We start from the raw sequence: 21,660 nt of genomic DNA, 5'->3' as shown, positions 1-21,660 counted from the left end.
GCTAAAACATACAGTTGCACATAAAAACTTACACAACACATCGACCAGTATCTTTTGGTAAAGATTTGTGGAATAATTTAATGGATTACAAAGTACCATCATTCCTTGTAACGCTACAAGCAGCACACTGTAAAGAACTTTTATTTCTATAGTTATTTCAAATGTACTTATCATGCAGATTAAAATAAAACACTGTCACAGGTATGCAACATGTCAAGTCTTGTAAAAAGACAGAACAGCAGCTTGAATAAAACTGTCTATCTAAGAAAAAAAATAGTATCAAGGAAGTGAGAGTATCAAGTAGTCCATGCTAAGGTTGTTTTTAACCAAGGATATTTCAAACATAAAACTAAAACTAAGACCCTCCAGGATCACAAATGCAGATACTCTAAACTGTCAGATGCTGGGCTACAATTGGTAACAGCACATCCTAGGGAACCCCAACCAACTAGTTCATTCATATAGTCATAAAAATACAATGCGTGTGTATACAAAAATACACACACAAACCATTTTCATACACATACATAAATGTGACATTAATAAGTTGAAAAATATCCTCTGGTTTAGATGTGGAAAACATATTTGCAGAACATGCTGGCATGAATTAAAGAAATTAACATTAAACCGGATGATATTCCTTTGTTACCTGCTATATTTGAAAGTTCTTTACTTAATTGGGAAAAAAAAGCAGACATCAGTGCTGCTCTTCCACCCACTTCTATGCCCATCCAGTGAGAGAAGAAAAATAGTTAACATGACAGTTTCTTTGATATCCTGATAACTGACACATATGCCAAGAAAAAGTTTCACAGATGGATGTCACCACTCTACCCCTATGACAAACCCATCAGACCTCATCAATGAGAGCCCTATTCATTAAACAGCATTCTCCCTCCTACCTCCTTTCACCTTCATTCATCTTTCCATGTGTGTGTCTCACTTTGATTTGCCATCGCGAAAGACAACTGTGAGGTTAGTCAGAATATTACACCCTTGGCAGAGATCAACAGTTAAAAGAAGCAGCTTAAAATAAAAAACCTCCAGAGTATTTTAAGCATGATACTGATTAAGTGACATTCAGCCTTTTTAAATCTGTTGAACTTTCATTTCACACCTACAAAAGCAAGAAGCAAGTTTACTTTTCTTAGTTATATTTTGTGGGCCTTCACAAGCAGGCTGCAGAGCCGCACAAATTCCCCAGACTTGAGCATCAATGAAGACAAATGTACTTAAAACCAAGCAAGCCACAGAAAAAAAAATCCCACACAACAAAACCCACACAAAACCAGAACGAACAATTTAAAGATCATCACTGCTAGCACACGAATGGCAGAACAGCGTATCAGTCTGTGTAACAAAGCTGCGGTTACTCTTTACAATTCAAGAGTAGTTAAGGAACTAACAACTGAAAGGTGAGATCTACCCACCTTCTCTTTACCAATCCAACTGATAAGCTCGGCTCCAATGCTTACCAAACTCTGCAGAGAGTTCTCAGCGAGTTTTGAGTCACTTGCATTATACATGGATAACAGAACATTAGGCAGGATGGTTAATTCCTTTAAAAACACCCTGACTGCACAAAGCAGTGAAATATGAAAGGCTCAACTTCAATGTGCCATATGCACATTTAGAAGCTTTAACAAATACGAATCAATGTAAGTACATCATCTTGATTTTCTCTGAATCAAGTCCCAAAATGCAAACCAAAATATCAACCACGTCCCCAGGAAGAAAGACAGAACTATCAGCTGTCTTTAACTTTACATGAATCCTAACACTAGCCGTTCATCCTACTAAATAGTATACTAAGTTATCTATTAGCCAAACACACCACTGTGCCAAAGACATGCATTTGAGTTCTGGTACTTCAATATGAGTTAGAAAATAGTGAGATCTCTCTAAAAAAGAGGAAAAAAAAAAGAGAAAAAAAAAAGTAGAAAAAGTCTTATAAAGCAGACACATAATTTTAACTAGGAAAAAAAAAATCACTGTTAGCAGACTAACAAATCTGGGCATCAGTTTTCAAAATGCAGACAACTGATTGCAATTTATAACACTATGGAATGAAAAAAAAGAAATAAGCATACCATGCCTACAGTCTTCATCTGCTTGCCCATACTTTTTCTGAAAGGTAAAACATGAGAAGTTTAAAGATGGCATCATTCCAGTTAGCACAAACAACGACATGCTTGAATTACAAGTGTCTTAAAGCGTTTTAGAATCCATTACCTCATCTTTTCCTGGGTGCAACATGTAAAGAACAGCAGTCACATGTCAAATGTAATATAATTAATTCTTAGAATGCTGACTTTTTCTGTTTCTCAGCAAATGGACATTTTAAGAGAGGAACACTAACGGGCAAAGTATATAGAATCATAGCATAGTTAGGGTTGGAAAGGACCTTAATATCATCTAGTTCCAACCCCCCATGTTGTATGTGTGTTTGTAGGTGGCTAACAACACCTAGGAAAGAAAAGGAAAACTGAACTTTCTTTTCTGGCCACTGCAATTCTTCTTTTAAGCTCACACCAACATGATGCTGCTGAAATCTGCAGGTCTTTTATTTCACTGTCCTATCAGTGGTGCTTTTAAATAATTGGTTCATTCAGTAAAACAAGGGGAAAAAATATTGAATTATTATTTTTTAGGCCTTCAAGTACCTGTAGAAACCCAAGTCTTTAAGAGAAAAGTTTTGATTACAAGTATCCTTCTAAAGCCCCTGAAGACTTACTGCAATAATGTCACTATGATGAACATTCAGATGGGTGCCTCACAGGATTTGTCAAGGCATCAAGGTCAGAAATGTCTTAAATGTCTTAAATACTGCTCAGCACATATCACATATTGGCCTATGCAAATGATTTTGAGAAGTCAAGTCCATAGTAACTTCCATTAAAAAAAACAACTTTAGTTATTTCTGAATCTCTTCCCCGAGGGAGTTGTAAGATAGGTGACCTCTCCATTTAAGAGGTTTCCCAGCTCTTGCATAGTCCAATTCAGCTGTGTATTTAAAATACTCTCACATCAGATGGGCAAGATTTATTTTAGAGCTGCCCAGCAAGGTCTTACAACTTGGCCAAACTTTTTCCACTTGGGATGAAACTGTTCATATCCGGTACCTGAAGATCTGGGGTGGACAAAGCTCCTGTAAATCCATAATAATATTTCCAAAACACAAAGGTAAGGAAAAACGTAGGTTCATTAAGCAGGTTGTAAGGTTATTCTTAAGCACTGTAAAGTCCTTTCCCTTAAGAAACTGTATGTCTCTGATGTTTTAAAGGAAGGACAGGAATTTGGCAATGGGATCACCTATAATTCAAGGTTAAGCCTCTTACCTTACATTTACAAACCTTTACAGACTCCAGTTTTCACACTTCCATTAAAATCCTGACAGAGCCTAAAAGCTACATCTTTCACAAGATATGCTCTAGTCTAGCTATGGAAAGCTGGTACTAAAGTCAGGTCTGTGTAAATGGAGCTAAATTAGGCGAGAACTGGCTACCTGAATTCTGGCAGTTTTGGGTGTTTAGGTTTGCAACCTTAATTTCACACTCTTTAAAGATAAGGTCATTGGTATGTAATTCAGCATAACTGTGCAAACATAATACCCTAAACCCAGACATTTTGCCTTCCTGGAATATATTTTTAGTTTCAGTATTTTTCTTCATTCTTTTAGAGAACTGTGATTCACACCCAAACTACTTAGAGGTCCCAGTCCTGAAAAACAAACAGATCAAGGAAAACTACAAGACAGAGGCCTCATATATGCTTTAGCAAGAGGGGTTTGTGGCAAACCAACATGCCAATCACAGGAAAACTCTGAATTTTATTTAAATGTTGACGGTACAAGGTTTTCGATGTTATTTCCAGTTCACTAAATACTGTTAAAGAGTCACACTCACAAGTTGTAAAAAGGAAGCAATTCTATACAGAAGAGTCTCGATTTTGATGCGGTCGATTTCTGCCTGGCATGCCTCCGGGAGGTGAGCTGGGGGGTACTGGCTGAGGGAAAGGAGAGCCTCTGTGCAATGCTTCACTGCCACTTCATAATCCTGCTGCTTAAGAGATTCACATGCTTGTTCACATGACTTCTCTGGTCTTCTGTCTGCCATGACTCAGGGACAGAAATCCTAGAGTGGGGGCAGAGGGGACGATAAAATGTTGGTTAGCTGTATAATGGCAGTGACAACTTGCCAACCAACTTCCATTCCCATCTCAAGGTGCTGTATCACATCCCCTTCCTTTTATGCCACTCACGTTTCCTATCCCAAGCTTTCTCACTAACTAATTTCTTCCCAGAGTTTTCTCCACTGCTCCCAGCTTTCAGCTTTGATTCTATTTCAAGAAGGCATTTAAACCCACTACCAATAGAGGCTTTTGGGTCTTTGCTTTGAAACTTACACAACTCATCCAAACTGCTCTTTCTCCAAGCCTGCAGCCATTTACTCCAAGACACCTTTCTCTCCAAAGCACTTCTCACCTACACTCGGGGAAGGAACCATGCTCTCTGGCTGGGTGAAGCACAATGGGGATAGACAAGGATGAATGAGAAAGAACAGGATCTCAACAGGAAATTGCTTTCCTCTTCCTTCAGCTGGTTTATTTCCATTTGTGTCTGAGAAAGACCTAGGTACCCCTGTCACACAAACACCTTAGTGCACAACTTCTTAAATAATCTTAAAGCACTTCTTTTTAGGCAGGAAAAAAAACTGAAAAGTTGTGATAAAGATCTGTATTCAAAGCAGACATTATCTACCAATAAACAGAGACAAATGGTTATCCACAATCTAATCCACCCGTAGAAAAGCAAAGCACTTCAATAATCCCTGTCTCCATTCTCCCTTCATTGATTTAAATATACAATACACATCCTTAGAGACATTGTACTTTGAAGCTGACTTCACAAAACTACATTCTCATAACTGAAAGAGGAAAAAATGGTAGAGTTCTCATTTTCAGTTTTAGCAAGCAGCAAACTAGCAGTATTTGCGATTATACATCAACTATCACGCCTGTGTCAAATAACTATCTTTAGCCCACTTCAAAAACTCGCTGCTAAAAAGTTCCCTTATACTTGACATTTTTAGGTTTTTAACCAAACTAAGAGAAAGTCAGGAAGTTAATCTGAAGGTCAAATAAATGTAATTTCCTTATATGAAAAATCCCACCTCCTCATTAACAGATGCCAGAGCCAACAGACAGTAGAAATATAAATGAGACTTTACATATTTTAAACAACATAGAAGGGAAGAACGTATTCCCTTGCATTCTTAAATTCTGATTCAGTATCAATATGAAAACATAAAGGCATATTGATTTTTTCCAAGACAATTTTGATTTAAACCACCTTCCCTTTTACAACTTTTATACAGATTTCTTACGTACCACAATGTCTCTTCCCAAAAAATGGAGGAAGACAAGCATGAACATTTTGCAGTTATCCTGATACAAATCTGTGACATATGCCTCTTCCTTAATAATGGCCTTGCAAAATATTACCTCATTCATCAGATATTTCTTTTTCTGCTAAAAATAAGCCCCCATTTTCAATTCGAATAGGAACAGGTAAGTAGGTTTTGCATTTCCATGCATATGAGTAATTCATTCATGGAGTAATTCCATTAACATCAAAGACACTCAGCTGGATCACTTAAGCACATATTTTCAATTATACAAATGTTAGGTATAAAAGCTGTTTATGTAAGGATGCTTTCTAGATACAACTAAAAATTACCCTGATTTCCACTTCAGTAACATTTTAGGCCACAGTGAATTTTACAAATCTAGGATTTGCTTCAATAGCAATACAACAGTTAATTGATGTTTTTCTCATGTACATTCTGTTTTCCTCCTAAGGGACTGAAAAGAGAGGGTTTCATGAACTCTGTTGTACTTTTGATTTCCTCACTTCCTGGCTGACATAAAACCAAAATTCCTTTGACCAAAAGTCTGAGCAGAGCTGCTGTGTTTATTCCCAAGGAACTGATTATACACAGATCCCATCCTAACTGACCTGGCCAGTGTAACTGAAGGCATTTGAAAGTGAAGTTACCCAGTCCTCCTTTTCCAACATGGCACTAAGTAAAAGAAACCCATGTTACTTATCAATTGGCTTATGCTAGCTGTTTCAATAAATATTGAACTAGTCTGTCTGAGGAGAAGCTGGATTTCACCCCCAGCAGGACTGCAAAGACCACGTAATGCCTGTGGTCAACTTGAAGACTTTGAAAGCACCTCATAGGAGGTAACTGATCCTAAGCAAAAACCTGTAGACTAAGTTAAGTGGAGCCAAGGAAAGTCAGGACCAGGCTGTTTGGGTAACTGGCTAAACTGTGTCACACTATTAGTATTTCTTAGTGTAATCACAAAACCCACTGAAGTTACAGTGCATGGGACACAGTGATAGAGAAGCAGTCCCTGCAGCCTAATTTTAGTTTGGTTTGTTTTAAATAAAATCTAATCATAACAAAGAAAACCAGTATGTGGACAACATATGGAAAATTATACACTCCAGCTCTCAGATTTAATTTCAGTTGCATTTGTATCCATACATGCAGACACAAACATGCATATTTACTGTGTATTTGCACCATCTACTTCAGGCTCCAATCCAGGTGCTTTATGCTCCCTGGACACAGCTGGCTCTTCCTGATGACTCTAAAAACCTGTGCTCCTAGTTCTGGTCCCCTGAGCTGTGCCTAAATCAGCAGCTGAGAGTAGTTTAGGTAAATGTGAATTACAAATATGCTTTCTTAAAATCTAGCTATTGTAGTACCTGACCTACCCATGCTTAAAATCATTTCAGAACAGTTACTATTTTAACAGCGAAGGCCTATACACTTGTCAAAGGAAATCTAAATTCTGTGTTTATTTTCCAAGAGATTTCAAATATAAACCAGGAGTTTCTACATTCATTCCAACAGTAGAAATTATTACAGATTAGAATGGAAAGCTGAAGAGTCACAACGTCTGTGCTGTGCTCCTGAAAATCCCTTCACAAAACTGAGCAAATTGCTTCTGCACGTCACTTTTTCTGTCTGTAAAATCGAGATTAAAATACTAAGCATGTAACAGAACAAATGCCAGGATTGTTCATTTTCTCAAAATGGCCTGCAGAACAACATGCCATAAATTCCTAAATTCAAATTTCAGTAACAATTTATTCTAGTAGCAAAGTTTAGTACGTCTGCAAAGTTTCAAGGAAGAGTAAATAGGCACGTTCGCACCATCTGAAGTTACACATCTAAAATAGGCGGACCTACCTTAGAAACACAGGCACAATGTTGTACCAACAGAGCCTGTACTACCAGTGGCCAATACAAAGCTCTGAATCCCGGCAGCACCGCTGCCTAGAGAAGAACTCTTGATTTACACACTCAAGTGAAGTATTTAAACACAGAGCCTGTGATTTCCACCCGATATGGCAGTAAGCATCACGTTGAGTAGAGCATGGACAGAAGCTTACACAACTCTTCTTCACTGGCTAATCCACAAATCTAACCCTGGCATTACAGTTTGTACCTCCAAAAAACTTCTGCCTTTAAGTAGAAGAAAACTTACCGGCCTTCAAAGACATTTGTGCTCAGCTCAGCTTCCACAAAATATCATTTAAAAGATCTTAACGTAAACCTTGGTGTTTTTTTTCAATGAACTATGAGGGTTTTTTTTTCCTCCCTACAACTAATGATTTTCAGGCTCAATATTCCTAACGAGTATTTTGCCTTCTTTCCAAAGGGATTTTGTAAACAAACATAAAGGGAGTAACTACAATCTAATCTCCAAATAAAAGCACACATTTCCCCTGCAGAACTGCAGAGGGGGCTGGGAAAGGCAGAAGGGACAGCAGCTTGAGGAGGAAGAGCCATAAACAACGTGATCTACACAGTCATTTATTGTCAAGTAAACACTACGCCTGCCTGGTGCATGGGAGGCTGCTGAAGAACTACTCCACAGTCTGATGAGTCCAACTTCAAATTAAAAACCAATGTAGGAGGAGAGAACATCGTGAACTAAAATTTGAGTGTTTCACAGCAGTTTAACTCATGACTGTGCACTTTCATGCTTCACAGCTTAGAGATGTATTTTATGCAATCAAAGGGTCCATACATTAAGATAATAAGTTAAAGCATGTGATGGTTCCTAAAAAAAATTTCAAACAGATGCTTTCTCAATTCACTGTAAAGCATCTAGCCAGATAACTCTCACTGTACTTCATAAACAAACAGATTAGAGGGCACAATGCTGTTCCTATTAATGTTATTGGCAAAATTCCCAATGTCTGCCAAGACAGAAGGATCAGATCCAAGGTCTTGCATGCCAAGCTGACAAACAGTAGACAAGTCAGTAAATATTTGCATATTTTAACCAGACATTAACATCTCTTATAAAGATTTATGCTAAAGCAATGATGTTCAACTTGCAGTCCTACAGTGAGACTGGTAGGAATTTACTCTCAATTGAATACACTTCAAGAGCCACATCCTGGGATTCGCCAACTGAAGCAAATGAATGAGACCTACTGCCATGGGGAACATGCAGGGGAAGAGCCTCTCCAGCTGCCTCCCATTACACTCCATAACCCTTCAAACAGTTCTGCTGTGAGAAATAAGCACCCAAATACTCCTTGCCAAAGCTATTCAGCTGTGTCCTCCTGTTAACAGCTCACTGTATTGCAGGAAAGGAGAGGAGGAGAAGGGTTTGCCCTTCCTTTGCCTAGTGCGGTCAAGCTGGCACAGGCTCAGAGAAAGCAGGGCAGGAATTCAACTCGTTCTGTCCCTCTCTAAGGAAACACGTGCAGTGACCACACCGTGTTTCCCAACCCTCTGTGATTTCTCAGCCCTTCTCACAAACGGGAAGGGCTGGCCACCCAACTGGACAGAAGTTTTACACACATAAGAAATTCAGGTAATACATCAAGCAGAGACAGCTGGTTCATCATACCTTCCCAGAAATTCCTTGTAAGAGGCAAAAAAGAGATTTTTGAGGCTGATTGTTCTGTCCTTCCTTAGTAACTTTTGAAGTCAACTGGAACTAAATTGCACTGAAGGCTAAAGGATCTCAAAGATGCTGCAAGTTTTATGAAACATGTAAGAAGACAGGCAACAGATCCAGACTTAAGCCCACCAAGGAAAGGGTAAATTGTAATTCAGCCTCTTGTTGGTACCAAGACATCCATTACCCCATCAATTACTGCCATATGCTGCCTACAGAGCGAGCGCTGTACCCTGGTATCATTCACCAGTAAAAGAAAATTCTTACTTATTGTGCCCATTAATGATAAAAGACATAAGCTGCATTCATTAACTGCTCAATAATCCATGTAGTAGTTTCCAGGTTTCACTAAAGCTGAGTTTCCAACCTTTTTTGGCTACAGACACTAGCAGTACACACCTCACAGCTTAATTCACATACGAAGGCCTCAAAAATTTGTTTCATCATGCTGAAAAGTAATATTTGGGAAGTCAGAAAGTTGGCACAGACACAAATCCCTGTGACTGATGAGTCTTCCAGCTCCCTCTCACTTAAAATCATCAGGAAAAGGCTGACAAGATACTTAAATTTACACAGGTACAGAAAAATCTGGGTTTGTTTAATAATCTGGATGAATTACAACACATTTCATATAGTACACGATAAAAATGTTAGCTACTGTGAACATGCCAATGTTAGAGTTAAAAATGATGGGTCACTGGAATTCAACTATTTAGACTCTGCAACCAAACTGCATCTGTCAGACCACATACTACAACAGGGAATAATACATCTACCCACTGTTAAATCATATTATACAGTTGCACTGGCACCTCTAGTGATCCCATGTTAAAGCATGCTTGCACCTCTATGTGTTAAGGCATTGTTTTTGTAGTACTCCAAAATACCATGCAAGTAACCCTTAGATTAGTAATATAAAATTAACTATCTATTTATTTCCCTTACCTAGAACAATAAAATACATTTATCTTTGCCTTAAAACAAAAAAGCATTTTACTCAAGCCTCCAGGAAGGAATAAAATACAGCTGCACAAAATACAGAAGCCACTTACACATACACACAGAAGAAAATGCACTTTCCTAGTGTCATGACATACACATCACAAATAATCCCACCCTCAGAAACCATTTAATAAAGTAAGAGTAGATAATGATAGTGCACTATACCAATGTGAAAGACTTAACAGAACAGAGGATAAGGATGGAGCATCTTTCATCCACAGGGTGCAGAAAAAAAAAAAAAAAGGTACAAAAGGTGCTTTAGCCTTTTATTTTAAGAAAAATATAACGGCATAGAAACTACACACTTATTTTATTGCAATTCTGGCTGAAGTCAGTAATATTAGTTATACACAGTGCTCAGAAACATACTGCACACCTTACAGAACAAATACAAAAGTCTCCACCCTTGAGAGAGGACAATCTAATCAGTTTTCTGAAATAACTGAATTACTCTGGTTAATGTTGTACAACTCCAGGCAAAATGACCCTACTTGAAATTCCAAAAATGATGTTAAATCTCAAATGGAGCATACAGAATGAGGAAAGCTCATTTCGAGGTTTTATTATATAGCATAACAGCAGCAAGAACTTCTGATACATGGGCTCAAGGATATGCTTGATTTTGGAAAGGGAGAAAAAGGAATTAAGAGGTTCATGAGGCCCCCCTACCATGAAATACTTAGATTATCCTTCCTCACTGAAAAATCAAAGAGAGCACCATAAATTAAGGGGACAAGTGATCTCTGGCCACATAAATAGAGCCTTGAGTCTGATCCAGTAAACTTAATGGAACAAACACATCCACATTTACCAAAAAAGGAACAAGTGCCTGTGGGTGGTTTACTATTCACATAACAACAGTAAAAAATATATCCGCAATTGAGATTAAGAGCAAATGTCTTCCACATCTGGATCCTCTGTGTTTTTTACACCACTTAACATACATCACAGTAACGAGTCAGATTTGATTGCATGCCAGTTACGGCTGCAGTACAGACACTTCATTAAATGATTACTGACACTATATTACCTTTACTTATCTCATTTTCATTTTGGCAATAGCAGCAGAAAGGACAATCTATACAGCCAGTGGCAGCAACATTTACACACGGACAAAGCGGCCATCTTTGGCTCAAAGTCTGGAAAGAACTCATGACCTCAGCACTTGTAACCACTACACCCACCATGTAAGTATCCTAAATATCTTCATCACGTGCCTTTAGGATGGCCCTTCTTCATACCACTGTCTGAAAACATGGCCTATCTTGATGAAACTAAGCAAAATAGATGGGAAGTCAAAGCACATCATCAATGCGGTGTGTACTCCCTTTGTCTGAAAACCATCCATTACTGACCAATTAAAGATTCAGAGCTACACAAAGCAAATACATATACATATTGCATTCATTACAATTAGAGTATAAAAACTAGATTGCGAAGGTCAATCCTCAAGGGCTGTGTAATGACAAAAGTATCTGTGCAAGCTTATGTGGGTCCCTCTGTGTGCCTGCATTATGATATTGCCTTTCACTGTATTAGTCACATACTACATTTTCCAAGGCTACCTGGCGGAATGAGCAGGCAGAACAGAGGCTGCCTGCTTAATGGACATTGAGTTAAATACTTAGCACAGGGCCTAAGGCCTTATTTACTGCGTGCTACTCAGATCTGGTTCTCAAGACTGCATTTTAATGTTTTCATTAATTTTCCAATAATGCTTACAAATACTGTGACTGAGCACTTTACAAGTATTAATAAAATACCTTTATCCTTCTGACATTATTCCCATTTAAGAAGAATTAAGACATTACAACACATACGCTTCTTAAGATTCAGATTAAGACAACTGAAAGTGATTTTTCCCCATTATGCTCTGCCCTGTACTATACAACCCTTTATATGATCAAAGGCAAACACACAGAGTCTGTAGAGTGACTTACGAGTACTCAGCATTTCTCTACATCACAACATGAGAACGTTCATTAGAAATACAGAAAATGAACTGTAGCAAAGACGGGGCTTAAGTATGATTTGCCTTTTATTTGTTATTCCCTATGCCATTTCTGAAACACTTTCTAATTTATGCAAATAGTGAAAATGTATTCCAACAAACAACTCCATTAGCATTATAAAATAAATTGTATGTAGCCAGACAGTGTAGCCTCCCTTCTAACACCAGTGTTTTTCAGTCTCTTTGTTCAGTCACCCCCATCTCCACATTCACTCTGCATATTCTGTGAAAATCTCCATTTTGCACCTTCTGTTTAAATCCAGCCGCTGCTTCCTCTGTGTTAAATGAAGGTAGAGCTGGTAGGAAAGAGGAACTGGGTGTCAGCAGTACAGGAGGGGAATTCTCTGTGTTCTCATTTTTGTCCAAAACCATACTAGGGAGGAGTGTGGAAGCCCTAGCCTGTAAACTGTACAGAAATCCCATAACACGAGCTGAAGTATATTCACTGCAGGGATTAATTATCTTTTAGACTTGTACTAAATGCTAATTTGACCGACGCTGAGCAGATTTTCACAGGGTTGATAACAAGTATATCCTTGGCAGAAACATCTCGCTACAGCTCAATCTCAACGTTGTACAAAGCAGCTCTACAGGTCATTAGATTTTTTTTTGCCCCAGTTTTACTGTGAACATAAGAACACAATTTTTGCCCTGTTTTTAAAAAGACTGGATCATGTAGGCAAAACCCTTCACTCCCCTCCACAGCACCCAAAAAGTCAGCCTGTGATAGACACCTACCATGGGAAATTTCAACCCAAATAATTAACATTTGGCAAGCAGTAACCGACTGAAATGAGGAGCATGTCATAGTAAGCATCAGGTAACATAATAATAGGTGGTGCTTCTGCCCCACCTAAAGTTCTTTTGGCTCCTTCATAGAAAATCTCCACGTAAACAGTCTTTCATCATAACCGGTTAAAAGCAGCAGTCTGTATCCCATCTACCTGCACATTCTTACTGCTTTTTGAGAGTAAAGTTTCTCACACTTAACCAAGATGAGGGCATTTTAATCGAAATATTGTCCCATGGTTACCATTTTATCCCCATAACAACATCACCAATTACTTATGTTTTAAAAAATGCATTAGAAAAGTAATTTAATCTTTGCTTCTCTTAATGAAATTTGCCAGAGAAAAACAAAGGGAAAAAATCAGCACTGCACGACCAGCAGCTCTCCATGGAGCAGCACCAACCTGCAAGTCTCAAACTCAAACAAGAATATAGTGTTCACATCCTAAGAGCTGTTTTAAACATCATTAATCCACAACTCTTCAAACTATAACCTGCTTGTGGCTGAACCTTTCTTTTAAGCACTTGACTAACAGAATATGGCCTTGCTCCTGAGTGTCTCTGCACATTTCACCTTTAATGTCTAGCAGTAATTTTGACCAAAAAAAAGGCGAACATCATTAATCTTAAGGACTTCCACAGTCAAGCAATTACCAATATTCCTCTCCGCTGAGTCATAAGATAATGCCAAAAGTCCCTTTTGAGAAGTGCCTGCTGTATGATATATAGGTACATCTGTGTATATGTGACTCAACATCTGTCACCTCATTTTCAAAATGCCAAGTACAAAACTGTGTTCCCAAGGAATACAAAGGGGAATCAAAGAAGATTCCCAAGCGTCATTTCAATGCAAAACACATCAGGATATTTACAAACGTATTTCAGATGTTTAAAGGGAAAACCATGTCATAAAGTTTTCCACAACACTCTCTGAACTTGCCATTCAGAGAGCACTTGACCACATTTCATTTCCTAAAGTTCATCAATTTAACTAGCCACAGAGAATCAAAACTAGCAGTCCCTTACTTCCAGTCTTGTGTTCAATTTGCTGCTCCCTCTAACACCATACCCCCTTTTGGAAAACCCCATGCAAACTCTTCTTCCTCCACCAGCTAAGCAGCTCCAAAGCACAGTGATTCAATCTACGCTTTCTCTTCTCAACAGGGCTATTGTAGTGATGATGAAAGAGTCCTTCCTCACATGCCAAACTCCACTTTCATACAAGAACTTAATCCACTCTTGACTTAGCCCAGTACTGCAAAGCAACATACACCTATGGCCAGGAGAATCAACCGGAAGAACACAGCTTGCCACTAGTGCAAATGCTCCACGTATGGAGCACAGTTTGAGAGATGGATGGGGGGGGAAGCCCTAAATTCATTTTTTGAGATGCAAAATCTGAATCTCACTTTCAATCTATTCAAGAGGCAAAAGAAAGTAAAAATTTTCACGCTCAGTATCAGTTATATCACACGGTTTATAGTGCGCAGTTCACAAACAGCACAGAAATAAGGCAGAAAGCTGCAAAACCAGGAAAATTTTCTTTCAATATCTCAGTCTTCACTGCAGCATTATAATGAACTTAAATTTATTATAGTAGTGAATAATAGTGTGACTGAGTTTTTTGTTACGCATTTATACAGTGCTTAGCACAAAAGGGTCCTACCATAACAGATTTAATAACACAATCATGCCACCCACAGATACTCCAAACACATCTTTCCCAAAACCATGCCTATTATGTAACTGTGCATGATATTTTTGTGCGCTGTTTTGAAAGTTCAAAGCAATAACTAACCTCCACCACTAAAAATTGCTATCTGTATTGTAAATAACCTTTGAAATTCATTTTTACATGACTGTGCTTCAAACAGTTCAGCATAATAAAGCTAAGCTTGATTTGGGGAGTTGTCTTCTAACTCTGTATTTTAATATTAACCCTTCTGCATCTGGATAATGCTTTGATAACATCCCCGTTTCCTCTCCTCAAACGCATGAATGTGATACTATCAACAGGCTCAATTTTTACACCTCTCCTGAGAATAGAACATGGATTCCCAAGTTCTTCTCACACAGCAAACCCTATGGGGAACACCATAACTTGTATCCAAAGCACAAGTTTCCCAGTGGCATTCACCCTACTCATTCCTTTTGAAATGAACATTAGAGATTCAGTCACGTATTTCCAACCCCACTCAAAGAGCAGACATCAGCAGGAATGAGTAACAACCCTAGTGTGGTTAATGGCATCATTCTGACAGAACTTCGGAGGAAGAAAAGCAGTGTCTAGCCTAGCCAAACAAACACAAACAACACTACAGGCAAGCAAGATCAGTCAGTTCAAACAACAAATGTCCTACACCATTCCAAAAGTGACTGTTTTAAGACACAGCCAGTGTACGGTTACCTCAAAACCATTAGCACAAACAGCTATCATCAAAAGCATCACTTCAATAAAATACCTACAGCACTCAGCTACAGCTTAGTGCAGATTCAGAAGGATGCTTAAAAACCCACTTCTCCCAACGACCTCACTGTGCAGACAGTGAGAAAAGCACAACAAATTCTAGCTCCCACAGTGACAGAGGAGCAGATACAAGGCAGCTACCATGGCTGGTCCACAGCATTCGGGAATCCCATCCTGCTGATAGGGAGCTGAGTTCAGAGCAGTGACGGAACATTGCTTGGGAACAGAAGCACAGTGCCTGTCCCCAACCCCTCAAAATTATCCCAGGATAAAACGCAAACCTCACTCACAAAAATACAGATTATCTTATATTAAGTGAGAAGATACATAAACAAGAAGAATAATTTTATATGCCGCCAAAACCACTACGCTTTTCATTTGTGGCATTCTCCATTTATTATGTCCACAAAGATTTGCTACTTTCTTGGTTTACTGAACCACTAAATATTTCCCAACAAATTAAACTCTCGTGCCACATTAGCCAATAAGCAAGATTCTCAGAAGCAGCTTGTGTGGCGCTACCTATTTCCCTCTTGCCATGGGGTCTGAAGGGCTCTGTAAGATCTCCTATGCATATTTAAGCTGTGTTAATTTTAGTGTTTTGATGAACATTGTAGTTTTGATATACAGAACCATGAGAAAACAACCCCAACCCTGTGAAATCCACAGACTGAGAGATCATTTCTAAATAACACTTACCCTATCTACCATAAAACCAGCTCAGATGAATGCACACACTGCTGACATTTTTGTCCTTCACTTCCTGCCACTTCAAAATTCAAACTTCATACCAAACATAAGTCTACTATTCTTTTTCTTCCGATGTTTAGTCATTACAGCCCTGAGAATCATCAGCCTTCCTACTGCTTACAGAGAACATCATGAAATTTATTTCCCCAAACCACATATACACCAAAGATTTAAAACATCCACCTCAGACACATCATTCTTCATGCAAGTGGTACTTCCTAACAGAAACAAATCGCACAACAGTTTACAGTAACATCTCCAAAACATCTCTTCACATAAAATCACTTACAAAAACTCTTGCTACCAACTCAGCAGCACTGTGTATCTACTGCTTCTTGGAAAAGCAGCACAGTTCAGTGTTGTTAATTCTCAATTACCTTCTTGCTCAAGTACAAGTCTCCTAACAGCTGACAAAGACTCCATGCCACTTAGAAAATCTGATAGCTTGCATTCATTCAGAAGCAGGTTGGGGCCATAGTAACCACTCAAACTTTTTATATCATAAAATGGAACCCTTCAGTGTAGTAAAATTACATTTAAGAAGGAAAAAGACTGAAATCTATGATTTCTTATCTGGCTTTCCTGTAATAAGAATGTAATTTGATAATTTGAAGGACTCTGAGAAAAGACTGTGTAAATAACCAGTGCACTTCTATTAAATTTATGACAATGAATTTGCATAGAAAATTGTGGAGAAATATTTGGATATTATGTTATAGCCACATTAAGTACCCCTTAACTTCATCTAGCAGTGCGATAGAAATGCAACAGAGAAACAAATTCTCACCCATGGGTAATTACAATCTCCCTGCTTAAATTCCTAATCACTTCTTTTCCTACAGTAATATTCACTTTTCTGTTTTTCTCAGACATGAGTGACTGCTTCTGGTTGCAGCCTCATGTTGTAAACATCTGTGTGAAGAGAAGATGAAAGCTCAGTAAGCAAGACTCGCTTTGAATAAGGAACTTGAGTTACATATCAATACCACCATCATAAAATCATCAGAAGCTGGGCTGTTTCTGTGGAGGGATCTGACCTTGCAGACTCCTCATTTCACTATCTATAAAGTTTATTTTCTTCCTCTCCTCCCCACCCCCCCACCCCCAAATAAATACCAGGAGAAAACAAGTGTTACTTTCACAGTCAAAATCTCCAGACCAAGCATTCCTTCAGGGTTTTTACTCCTTAATGCTCAGTTCAAACTTTTGTACAAACTCTCTTTATCAATATTCTCTTTTCTTCCTTGCTGAAACAAGAGTGACCATCACAGAAGTCTACCAAAGGGAGTAAGAAATCAAACATATAGAGCACGATGTCTCTAAGTATGTCATTGATATACATAAATGCAAGTGCTGACTGCTGCCGAAGGCCACAGAAGAAATATTAAGCCAAACAAGATCAGAAAAAGGAAGGCCTTCTTTGTTCTGATTATCTAACCCATCAGACTTTTATTTAAAGGGGAAAAACACCACATAGTGATAATGGGATCTTGCCTTAGCATCTCAAGAAAAGCAGTGAGAAATTATTAAACAGCTACAACACACAAGCAGGAGGGAAGATGGGGAACACAAAATTTGCTGGTTTCTCCCTGAGGATAAGCCACCAGCACCCTTGAACCAAGAGGAATACGAGGGATCTGCTTCCAGGAAGAAGCCTTTAACAATGCCAGGAAAAACACAGGGATGGGATTCGCATTCACAAGGACTCTTGGCCTACTGATCCCACAGGCAGGGGGAACGCCAGCTGTCCACCTACTCCATCTCTAAGCTAGAGCAGAATGACACCATCCTTCCCTCTTGTCCTCCCTGCCAGTTCCCACAGCTTTCCCTGGTTATTCAGGCTGTGCACGGGGAACAGGATTTAAATTACTACAAAACACTTTCCTAATTTAAATTTCACTCCTGTTACCAGACCTATTGGGTACCACTGACCTCAGGAGGGAACGTCAGTGAGGTGAAAGATTCAAGGGCTTTGAACTAATAATCTGAATTGCTCCAACAATTGCTTCTGTCATTGCTAAAATGAAAACACCTAGAATAAAGTGCAGGAGCAAATGTTAGGTGGTAGTAAACAATGAAGAAAAAGAAAAGAACCACCACACTGAGAGAATACCCAGCTATAATTGCAAAGGGGATTTTAGTAAGAAAAATAATTGCCGACAATGGAGAAAATATTTCATCACAATACTAAATTAACAAAGTTGGAAACCATTACTAGTAATATTGCCTGGCTGCTACACAGCCTCTTTCATCCACAGGCGTCAAGACTCCTTACAGGTTGGTAAGATTCACTATTCCTATTTTAAATTCCTTCAAAAGAAAGCATAAACAGGTGAAGTGATTTGCATCAGGCTGTCCGGATCGCTCAAGCACTAGGCCTGAATCCTATCCAGGTGGAAATATCACCTCTTCAAAGTTTCTAGACACTGCCACTTGTGTTTGTTGAGATGGGAATTTCTCTGTGAATAGAGCCTTCAATGAGAAGTTCTCTCCACACTGCAGCCCTTCTCCTGCAACCAGATCTACTCATACAGAGCCCAAAGCTCAGGAACCACGTCTCTGAAACCAGTGAGATTTCACAAAGGGAAAGGCTCCTCCATGACAGATCAAGCAGAACTGGGACCAATTACAGATTAAGATATTGCTTCCTTCCACATCTTTCCTTAATTTTTAGTCTGCTGAGGAGAGGCAAAAAAAGCCCACACCTCCTTCCCCCCAGATAAAACAAAACCAAAAACCCCCCAACATAACCAGCTATGACAACCTTTCAAGTCCTAGAGCTATCACTTCAATAAGCCTCTTTCATTGAAAAATTCATCTGGCTCACTCAAAAAGGCACAGCATGTGTGAACTAAAGGAGGGGAAATACACACACAGTACATTTCATAACTTAAAAGAACTCACAGAGATGAGGAGTGATAATAGAAATGTGACTTCAGCAATGAAAAATTAAAGAAAGTAAGTTCTGCTTTCATAACAAATTGCAAAGAGAACTCAATTCTATCAGCAATAACACAGAAAATGGTCCTTCACTTACCAATAAAGAAAAATTGTTCTGCTAATTAAAGTTCAACACAAAAACCAGCATAACTCAGCTTTCACCACTCACAATTTCTGCGCTGTCAAAGCTAAGCCAACCAAAGCCTGATTCATCTAAGAGTGAATCCCTCAGTTTGTATCCCGAGGAGTGGGGGAAATGTGATGGTCACTTGTACACATCCCCTCATCTCAGTTTCAACTGCATGTTCAAAATCAGCTCCTGGCTGCACAGGACCAGCGAGCTGCCCGATGTCCCCAGACTGTCCCCATCAAACACGCTTTGCCCCATAAAAATAACAAACCCACCGGCAGTTTCATTCACAAGCTGCTATAACCCAAACGTGCTGAAACAACTGAGTTTAAAACACGTTATTTTAAAACCTGTCTGTTCTACCGATCAGTCTTGGAAAATAATGCGCACTTACCCAGTACCACTTCTTTTAACTCAGAGGTTTTTTCATCTCTACAAAGGATTATGTCTTTTTTAAATATAAATAAAGGGGGAGGGAACTATGCTATCCTTCCCCTTGTTTCAATTATATTATTTATTAAGAACAACAACATTAGAAGACCCCAACAATTCAAACCATCCCAACAAAACAATCCATGAAGCACTCAATTTGTCAACGGGGATATTCATTCTCAGGAGATTTGCGTGTCTTACAACTGAATTCCTTTATTTCTTCAATGAAAAGTGAAATATACTCTGTTACTTTAAAACTCCATCTCAAGCTCACTGTATCTCCGATAATGCAAAAATCTGGTTGCCTTGTCACCTCTCACTCGTTTTGTCATTCGCTGGAAAGCAACCTTGCAACTGCCTCCCTGCAGTCAGCTCTTCATTTCCATCAATGATGTGTTTAATCACGTTACTATAATCAAACAACAGTTTGACCAACAATGTACTGAAGCCAAACAACTTCACTCATTTGGAAACTGATATAAAAGGACATGACCCACCCTAGGAGGAGTAACATATATCCTTTCCCTACTTGCAGATTTGCCCTATATATACATGTACACAGTCTCTGTTGGGAGGGCTGTATGGCAACCTGCAGTGGGAACTCCCCTATTTTCAGTTTCAGGACAGTTGCATCATGTGGAAGGTGCTCTCGGGCTCTGTGTTAGACCTCCCAACTTGTAGCCAGTCGGCCCTGACAAAGCCTCCTGCAGAAAACAAAAATGAAAGCTCCTCTGCCAACCCTTCAGTCGCTCCGAGGGTTAATTTTACAGCAGCTGTTAAATTCTCTCAATTTGTTTTTTTTCCATCCTTCAACAAACCCTACCTAAAAACGTTTCCCTACTCGTATTTTATGGTTGTGATTTCCTGGCTGTCGCCAGCCGTTCCCTCCCGCCCCGCCCGGCACAAAAACAAAGCTGACTCCCACCCCCTGCCTCCCGCCACCCTCCTCCCTGACGGAGCACCCCCGGAGCCCGGGCAAGCCGGGCTTCTGAGAGGCATCCCCCGCTCTCCACACCGGCCCCTCCGCCTGCCCCCGCCGCACCGGGCTTAGGGCCGCGCCGACCCGCCCGCCGGCAGCCGCGGGCCCACGGCAGAGCGCGGCAGCCCCCGGCGCTCCGGTAGAGCCCGCCCGTAAACAGCCCCGGAGCGGCTGCCGCTGCAGGCCCCTCCGCAGACACAGGGCCCTCTCCAGCCGGCACCGCTCAGCCCCCGGCCCGGCCGGCACTCCTCGCTCGGCCGCTCGGTCGAGCTGCGGGTCACCGAAGGTCCCCTGAGGCCTCCCCGGAGCCCCCCGCCAGCCGGGCCCGGCCGGCCTCGGCCCCCGCGGGGGGTGAACGGGGAAGTCCTGACTTACCTGTCATTACTTTCTACGCCATCTTGGATCCACTTGTCAACGTCCCCACAAAGCATTGTGGGAAAGCCCTCCCCCGCCCTGCGCCCGGCCTGGCCCGGCCCGGCCCGGCGGCCAGCGGGGCAAGGCGGGGAGCGGCGGGGCTCGGCGCTGCGACCGGGACCGGGGACACAGCCGGGGTCGGAACCGGGGGCAGGACCCGGACCCGGACCCGGGGCTCCGTTCGCGGCACGATGGGGCAGGCGGCGGCTGGAGGAGGGCAGCCGCGGACCCCGGCCCACAGGTCTTCCCCTCAGGCAGCGGCGTGAGGAGCCCGTGCCGCGCCGCGGGGGCTGGGAACCGGCAACACCGGGGTGGGTTTTTTATTCGTTGTTTTCTTTCTCTTTATTTTCCTCGCCCCCTCCCCTTCCTTGGGAATCGCGTTGCTGCCTCTGCACGCACACAGCAGCCCCTCAGCGCGGGGCAGAGCTGCGCACACGCGTAGAGTCCCGCCGGTAAGCTGTGAGACAGGGTCATGCTGTGCTGAAACGCGTGTTTGTAGCGGGTTTTGTACTGTTCTGATGGGTTTGGGCTTAGTTTGTCTTCGGGGTTTTGGTTGATTGGTTGGTAGTTGATTGGTTGCTTAGTGTCTGCCCTTACAGACACTCGCAGCCCCCGGGGCCCACAGGCAGAGGCTGCAGCCAGGCGATGGAGCAGTGCCTGTTGTACATGGTGTTCTGCAGACCCACCTGCTCCTGCCCAAGGACTGATGGTAACGTGGGTCTGGCTGCGCAGGAGTTCCAGAAACTGCTTTG

General features: G+C 40.7%; 1 protein-coding gene across 7 annotated transcripts in view; it reads right to left on the bottom strand.

Annotated features, from left to right (window-relative positions):
• Window positions 1-20,963, bottom strand: part of HELZ (helicase with zinc finger) — an 87,731-nt gene extending 66,768 nt beyond the window's left edge. For 3 of the 7 annotated variants that reach the window (XM_057418549.1, XM_057418551.1, XM_057418552.1), the window contains exons 1-3: window positions 16,801-16,925; window positions 3,906-4,133; window positions 2,091-2,127 (exon numbers count right to left, since the gene is read on the bottom strand). In XM_057418549.1, coding sequence (XP_057274532.1) covers window positions 2,091-2,127; window positions 3,906-4,115 — 247 coding nt within the window. In that variant the 5' untranslated portion in view covers window positions 4,116-4,133; window positions 16,801-16,925. Of the gene's footprint in view, window positions 1-2,090; window positions 2,128-3,905; window positions 4,134-16,800; window positions 16,926-20,869 lie in introns of those variants that run through there. The other 4 variants (XM_057418550.1, XM_057418555.1, XM_057418553.1 and 1 more) reach the window with 4 other exon arrangements.
• Between the last annotated feature and the right edge of the window lie 697 nt (window positions 20,964-21,660).

The sequence above is a fragment of the Pezoporus wallicus genome, unplaced genomic scaffold, assembly GCF_028554395.1.
Source record: "Pezoporus wallicus isolate ANWC-B61680 ecotype Strahan unplaced genomic scaffold, APGP_CSIRO_Pwel_v1 contig_3710, whole genome shotgun sequence".
Lineage (NCBI taxonomy): Eukaryota > Metazoa > Chordata > Aves > Psittaciformes > Psittacidae > Pezoporus > Pezoporus wallicus.
The sequence above is the reverse complement of the archived record's forward strand: the minus strand, read 5'-3'. Positions and strand labels throughout refer to the sequence as shown.